Source organism: Sinocyclocheilus grahami, unplaced genomic scaffold (genome assembly GCF_001515645.1).
Source record: "Sinocyclocheilus grahami isolate Dianchi unplaced genomic scaffold, SAMN03320097.WGS_v1.1 scaffold1174.1, whole genome shotgun sequence".
Lineage (NCBI taxonomy): Eukaryota > Metazoa > Chordata > Actinopteri > Cypriniformes > Cyprinidae > Sinocyclocheilus > Sinocyclocheilus grahami.
In genome coordinates, this window is record NW_015506353.1 from 303114 (window position 1) to 311435 (window position 8322).

Here is an 8322-nt window from a genome sequence, read left to right on the forward strand (position 1 = left end):
GAGGATGTGACTTCAGGTGTGTGTGTGTGTGTGTTCAGGCTCGTCTGCGGATGGTGGATGTTGTAGAGAAGGAGGATGTTAATGAGGCCATGCGACTGATGGAGATGAGCAAAGACTCGCTGCAGGCCGACAAGACCAACAACACCAGGTACACACACACACACACACACTACTGACTGCTGACTGCAGCGTGCCCGCGGCTCACTCTCTGTCTGTCTGCAGGTCACAGCGTCCCGCTGACGTGATCTTCTCTCTGCTGCGGGAGCTGGCCGGTGAAGGTGCGTTGAGGTCTGTTCGTGTGGCCGAGGCCGAGCAGCGCTGCGTGTCTCGTGGGTTCACTCCTGTGCAGTTCCAGGCTGCTCTGGACGAGTATGAGGAGCTGAACGTGTGGCAGATCAACCAGGCGCGGTCACGCGTCACGTTTGTGTGAATGAACGGCACACCAAACACAGACTGCACATGATCCCATGCTTTTGAACCTTTCCGGCTGATGGTGTTGTGATGAGGAGGAGGGAGCATTCTCGTTTGTTTTGCTTTTAAACCTGTTAAATCCCTGAAATAAATGCTGTAAATAGATAAAACTTTGTGCTTTGACTTGATTTATGGACATTCCTGCAGGATTTTAATGAAATGCTGACACATTATCAGACCTGCCAACCTGTACGCATTTTGCATAGCGGCTACGCATTTTGACCTCAAAGTACGCTGGTACGATCTGTCAAAAATCTAGTGACGCCTCTGTCCACGCGCAGTATTCAAAACAAGCAACAGAAAAAGATGAAGAGGTCAACCAATCAGAGTGCTGTTTTTGTTTCTGCATTTAAATAATTTCTGCGTTTTATTTGTCCTAGTAGCCTATAGTTTATAGTTTCAGTTCAAAGCGGCTCGCCCCGTCAGATGCTCTGACAGAAAAGGTTAGGGTTACTCCAAAAAAATGTCCAAGGTTGGCAGGTCTGCATTGGTAACACTTTACAATTGGGTCCAATTAGTTTAATGACATTATCAATGAGCAATACATCAGGGGCAGTTCTAGAGCGAGTGGATACCCGGGGCTGAGCCCAGAGACATCCATGTGTGTCAGAATATATGGGATAGTTCACCGAAAAATAAAGATTACCCCATGATTTGCTCACCCTCAAGCCATTCTAGCTGTATATGACTTTTTTTTCTTTCAGTCGAATCCAATCGCAGGGATGAAAGTTTTTCCGTCGCTACGACGGATTTCCTTCAATTGGAAAAAATGAGTGGAGAAGAAACATGTAGCGCATTGTTCTGCTGGCACCAAAAATCCTCCCCGCCACGGCTGCAGCTTCTCACTGACAACATAATGCCGCTCACATCATTCACAGTCTGGTTATTAGCAGAGAACACAGAGCAGGACTCGGCGCGGGATTGCGGCTATTAATAATTCCCATTCCCGCAGGTTCCGCGCTTATAACACGATGACGGAGGACGGTATCATTTGCACCTGCTTTTGAGTCGTGAGAAATAATTTTCTGTGCGCCCACAGATCGCGATAAGGAGAGTGACTGCTTTTAATAATTATTACAGGAGTTTGCAAATATGATATTGATTTAATACAATGGAGCAAAAAAGGCAGTACTTGTTTACTGAACCATTTCATCAATGAAAATCGTTCCAAATAAAGTAACCGCTCAGCCGCTGCGTATCTAAAAGCAAACACCGCAGTGTTTAATTCATGAATGAAAGTGTGTTTTTGAACTAATCTAGTGAGTCAGTGATTCATGATTACCCATTCATAAAGACATTAGCTGCGTCCGAAATGGCATACTCAATGAGTAGGTACTTAATTTCCATAAGTACTTAACGAGCGCTAAAAGAGTAGGTACTCTACAGCCAAATCTCATTGAGGATCCGGACTTCATCCGCCATGTTGACGTTATCATGTGATCTACGACGTTACAAGCGCTACAACTTAAAATATATGAACAGCAGGTTTAATTGATCTCTCTGTAAATATTTTCATGTTTATGAAATTTGCTCATTTTGTGGTCTTGTTGAAGAAACAGCTGCCCTTTTATTGTGATTGTAGTATACCAATACATTTTGGGTTGATTTGAATTTTGTATACTAAAATGACCCACAATTTAATCCTTAAATATATTATTTTTCCTTACGAAACCCCAAAATCGTTATCTCTTGAATATGTTGTTACTTTATTTTATGTGCAAAATCTTTAACCCACAAGCAAAACCGGCTTAAATCTCCTTTTGTTTTCCTCTTTTTCTTGTTGAATTTAACTCCGTTTCATCCCTCCGGTTTATAAACAACAAATGCAATATTATGATTATTCAAAGATATCTAACCTTGTCATTGTGCCTCTTTTTCTGTGTATATAATCTCATACTATGGTGTATGCAAACCCATTTATGTTTTCTGCTGTTTGTCATTATGATGTTCATTGTTAAAGATACAACCATCTTTCCCTGAGCTTGTATGTTATCAGTAACTCCACAACCCTACCTAGTACAGTTTTCCTCAGCGTTTGCAATATTTGTAATATCTGCACAAAGGAGACGTCGATCAGCTGCTAGAAGATCTCGCCTTTGGAGAAGACTCTTAATTTTACACTTGAAAAATGTAAGTATTACTACTTAGAAATTAAGATTACCCCAGAATGCATTGCTAGCCTACCCCAACACTTTATTATGAACAATAATAATGATAAGTGCTGACCAATAATTAGCTAAATGTAAATTGTTTTGTCATATGCCATAGCTATGCATGACTACACACTAGACAGACGCAGCCAAGGTGAATACATCTCAATTTTCAGTCAGGTAATGAAGAAAATGCATATATTAATGAAACATTATATTTCATTTACTGACAACAGGAAACATGAATGAGTAAAAGAACAATTAAAAGTAACCATGACAATAAATAAATAAATACAAGTCATGACACATGAAACCAAGCTTTATTCAAACTGTTCGAACAATCATATATTTACAGACGGTGAGTCCACATCTACTGCATCTCAACACAGCTGAGAGTTCTGCAGCTTTATTCTGATGAAGACCACTGTGTCCACCTTCAGCTGTCTCTGCCCTCCATCACGACCCTCACTGCTGCAGTCAGACTGAATCTGATCATGGATGAGAAAGGGCCATCGAGGCTGTCGTTGTCTGAGTACACCGAGAGGATGAGGAAGACCATGATGACGCTCCTGAACCACACAACCCTGAACAAGAGCAGGAGAACATGATCTGCCTCTCGCTGTGTCTGCTCCAAACATCTGTGCTGCTCTCCATGAACACGACTACCTGTAACACATTTACACAGAGTAAAACATTTTACAATTAATGTTAAATTGACAATTACATGCTAATTTTTATCATGGCTTCATTACTTTTGTGTTGTAGTGGGCTAAAGCACTGAGCTGGTCAGTAGAAGGTTACTGGATCGATCTCCGCAGCCGTCACCACCGGTGTGTCCTTCAGCAAGGCTCTTTACTCCAGGGGCCTCATTTATAAAATACTGCATAGAAAGAATCCTAAATTTGATTTTACGATCATTTCTCAAAGTGCATACGTGCGATTCATAGAACGAACATACGCACAGAAAACGTGCGTACGCCTCTCTTTTAGATGTGAAATCTATCAATTGCAATGATCTAGAAATTGCACGCAGCTGAACAGTTTCAGATCTCCTCCCTGTAAACAATGTCTACTTAATGTCCTTGACTTATAAAAGAGCACCTGACAATGTCCAAATCTTTTACAAGTGGCAAGAATGGCTTATATTTCCAAAAACCTGCAGCACTCGGGCAAACAAAAGGTCACACGCCTGCTCAGACCCTGACGTGGCGCTAAGCTCTTTTCCACGTCAAAGACCATTTTTATAAATATGAACGTTGCCGTGGTTTTTTGCGTACGCACACTTTACGATCAAATCTGTGTGTACGCACCTTTTATTAATGAGGCCCCAGGTAGCTGCTGGGGGACTGGGGTCCCTGTAATAAGAGCAATGTAAGTCACTTCCGATAAAAGTGTCTGATAAATGTAAATGTGATTTTTGTAAATCCTTTTTTGTGTCTTAGGCACAAATGCTCAATAAAGCTGCTTATTTCTTAAAGTTAATTTTTTAAAGGTACTACTATAATATAAATGCATGCAATGCATATATTTCATACAGTTTCTTTTTGGGGGGTTTAAAGGGTTGGTTTCTCCAAACATATAAATTCAGTCATTATTTACTCGCCTCCACACTGTTCAATCATTGTTTGTTTTTTTCTGAACTCAAAAGGTGAGTTTGGTCAAGTTTGTCCTGCTGGTTTCTGTTCATACAGTATCAGTCAATGAGAGACTGACTTTCAGAAGCTTCATGACATTATCTGATGATACTTTTGAAGCTTCTGAAACTCGGGCTCCAATGACTGATACTGTATGAACAGAAACTAGCAGGACAAACATGACCAAACTCACATCCTCAGTGTCTTTTGGTCTTCCTCTAGATGCTCTCGCTATCTCTGGGGTCACTGAGGATGAAGAGACCACAGCAGCATCCGGTCCTGATGAGACAGTAAGAGGTGGAGTGATGGAGCGACTCATCCGTGGCACTGGAGCATTTCCAGGATGCTGCTGTGGACTCCTCCATCCTCACTGCACACACCAGTCTGTGGACATTTCAGATCCTGCAAAGACACACAAATATAATACAAAAGCAGTCGTTTTAACAGCACAATGTCAACTGATTTCTGTGTTAGAAGAAACAGAATGATCTTACTTTATATTTTAGTTTCAGGTTTTCCTTTTTTTCCACAAATGCCGCTGTCACCTTTCCTTGCAGGTCCTGCTCCACCACAAAAGCTCTGCAGCAAATGCACAGAAATCAAGAATCAGAAAAGGGCTGTGATAACTCTGTTTGAGATTACAATATTTAAAATAAACTACATCTTAAGATTTAAAAGATGTTTTATTGATGTCTGTAGGATACTCACTGAGAGCCTTTGATGGCAGCATTGCTTCATCAGTCTCTCTGCAGCAGATAAACTGACTGACTCTTGTCTGATGTTAGTCACCTCTGTGATTTATCTGCTCAATACTGCATTTACATGTTGTGTTAACTCGCTTTTATCTAACACAAGCGCTCCACAATTTATCAGTAGTGCTAATGCACAAATAAAATAGATAACATATGTTTAGTTACTTTATGTAGATTTGTTTATTAAGATTACTTGCATTCATCTAAAGCAGTGTTGACAGTGAATTCTGCATAATAGCACACATACAGCACTCGCTCAGATCTGTTCATGTTGTGATGCACTCATCTGCAATTCTGTTAGAACATTTTCCTGTCAGATATTAAATAGACATTCAATCATCTTTAAGATGTACAAGGTTTATGTAAATTCACTTTGGAGACGTGCGTGTGTTTACTGGAGCTCCACTGTTCTATTATACATAATAAAACTTGTTTTTACAGCAAAATCACAAATATACTATACTGTCTAGCATCTTACACCCTCAACAATTGAACAATTTATTCCACAGTAGCTTAACAAATGTGATTTTAATACCGAGAACCATGTTTTTGATTTGTAATACTCACATTTGTAAACACCCTCGTCGCTGTTCTGAGTCACGTTCAATGATGACGTATCCTCTCGCGTGGCCTCCTGGGATAGAAAAGTGTCCATCGATGAACACTTCAGAATCTGGCCTGAAGCAGTAGGACATCCGGGGATTTCTCGCCTACTCTTTAATTAATATTGAGGTTTCGGACATACTACTATCTTCACATACTCTTTTCTCCTACTATATAGTAGGTAAGTAGGCATATTCGGAGGCACTTTAAGTAGACGCACATCCGAATCTCGCAAGAATTAGTGCACTCGCCTACTCTTTTATGAATACTTTTGATTCAAACACTTATTCGCTCGCCTACTGCTTTTTGCCTACTATATAGTAGGGAAGTATGCGGTTTCAAACGCAGCCATTCACGTGCTTCATTCCTGAATGAATCAGCCGTTCAAACGAATCAATTGAATGAATGATTCAGTCATAAAATCAGTGACTTGCCGCCACCTGCTGGCAGTATGTAGTTTCTTTTTAAGGTATAATTTCAGTTATTTAAATCATTTAATATTTCTGTATTCAAAATTGTATATTTAAAACATTAATCTCCACATGAATGTATTAATTTAATTGCACTCATGCCACCTCTGAGCCTCATTAAACTTCTGAAAATGTACCTACAAGCCACTTTTGTGTGGCACCTCTGTAGTACAAATTAATTTATTAATACTAATTTCATATTATTGGTAACTTATTTGTCTTATTCTACTTATTATTATATTGTTTTAAATATACATTTTAAAAAGCTTATAAACATAAATTTTTGAATCTGACAGAATGAAATGAAAAGAAAATACTCTTGTAAGTCACTTTAAGGAGTCACATGTCACCTCTTATTAGGAAGGATAATTTTGATCAGAATTTTTGATTATTGATCAGAAGGTGCTCCTAAATTTTTTAATTAGGAGGACAAGCGCTCCTGATTACAAGCAGAAAAACACTGCTCTTAAACTAGGTGTGTGACAGGTATGGCTGAGCAACGGGGTTTGGTCGAAGAAAAATCTTCAGTCAAAAGATGTTTCTTGCAATCGGAGTTAGATTTTTTTTAAAAGTCCTGGCTCTTCCAACCTTTATAATGGCAGTGAATGGTGGTCAAGATTTTGAAACCCAAAATATCTAATCCATTCATCCATAAAAATTGTCCCACATGACTTCGGGGGTTAATAAAGGCTTTCTGAAGTGAATCGATGCATTTGTGTAAGAAATTTTTTTTTGAAAAACGTATTTAAAACCATATTTAAAACTTTATAAACCGTAATCTCTAGCTCGTACGTGCTTCACGAGAGTGGCGTTCCAGTGGATGATGCAGGCGTAGCGTAAGAAGAAAGTCATATACAGCTAGGATGGCTCCAGGGTGAGTAAAGCATGGGCTAATTTTCATTTTTGGGTGAACTATCCCTTTATGGAATATCTTAAAAGTTAAATTGGCTAAGTGGCTTTATCTTTTTTTTTTTTAAAAAGCCAAGTATGATTAAATTTAACATGCAGGGCTCTATACACTAGATGAAGCTTGCGATTATGGTAAGGGGTGTTACATTTCCAATCAGAGCAGACTGCGCTTGTCGGAAGGAGGGGCTTTGTAGAAAACGAAGCGTTTGAGAGAGGCGGGGCATAGAGGACCTACAATAATGTACAGCATTTGAAAAATAATGTGTTTTTTGAACATTAAAGCATGTCAACATATTCTGTTACACCAAATACACAAAATAATGATCTTAAAAAAGCATCATATGACCCCTTTAAGAAGCACTTGTACATGCATTTACACTGCACTTACAAATTGCATAAATAATGTTATGAGATTAATGTTTTAACAATAAAATTTGGAATACAGAAATATGAAATGATAAAAAAATATACTTTTAAATATGAAACAAATTGCCAGTAGGTGGCAGCAAGCCACTGTCTTAATAAGCGAGTCACTGAGTCATTTATTCAGTGGATTCTTTCCAAATGGCTGATTCATTGAGGAACCAAGTAAGAAACAATGGGTCAGTGAATCATTGACACACCCGATTTGTTCAAAAACTCATATTCAGTAAGGAAGCACCACTGTTAGCGAAATAAAGCAAAAAAATCAATAAAAAATACAATGTCTTTACAACGTAATTCACTTAATATTAACTTCTTGTTCATTGAGTTGTTACACGAAGAAAAGTCTGCCATACACCATGTTAACCAAATCGCTCCATGTGTGTGTCCTGGAAAGTGCGCCGCACGACCGAGATGCTCAAAAATGCAAATCTGACATATCATTTAAAAAATATTAAGAAATATAATTCTATATTTTCTAAAATATTATACTTTTTTGAATAATGTTGAAATGTTGATTTTAATTTTCAAATGATTTATCTAGTAAAGTACACCACCTGCCTCCAGAACGTATAATTTCTTATCGACGGTTGGTCAGTTTACATGTCAATCAGAAGTACGTTAAAAAAGCATCATATGACCCCTTTAAGAAGCACTTGTACATGCATTTACACTGCACTTACAAATTGCATAAATAATGTTATGAGATTAATGTTTTAACAATAAAATTTGGAATACAGAAATATGAAATGATAAAAAAATATACTTTTAAATATGAAACAAATTGCCAGTAGGTGGCAGCAAGCCACTGTCTTAATAAGCGAGTCACTGAGTCATTTATTCAGTGGATTCTTTCCAAATGGCTGATTCATTGAGGAACCAAGTAAGAAACAATGGGTCAGTGAATCAT

The 8322-nt window shown here is 38.5% G+C and overlaps 1 protein-coding gene across 1 annotated transcript; it reads left to right on the forward strand.

The window, feature by feature from the left end:
* Window positions 1-16: 16 nt before the first annotated feature.
* LOC107567619 (DNA replication licensing factor MCM7-like) lies at window positions 17-585 on the forward strand. The gene is made up of 2 exons (XM_016253316.1): window positions 17-148; window positions 223-585. The coding sequence occupies exons 1-2, from the start codon at window positions 51-53 to the stop codon at window positions 428-430; spliced, it is 306 nt and encodes a 101-aa protein (XP_016108802.1). The 5' UTR covers window positions 17-50; the 3' UTR covers window positions 431-585.
* The last annotated feature ends 7737 nt before the right edge of the window (window positions 586-8322 follow it).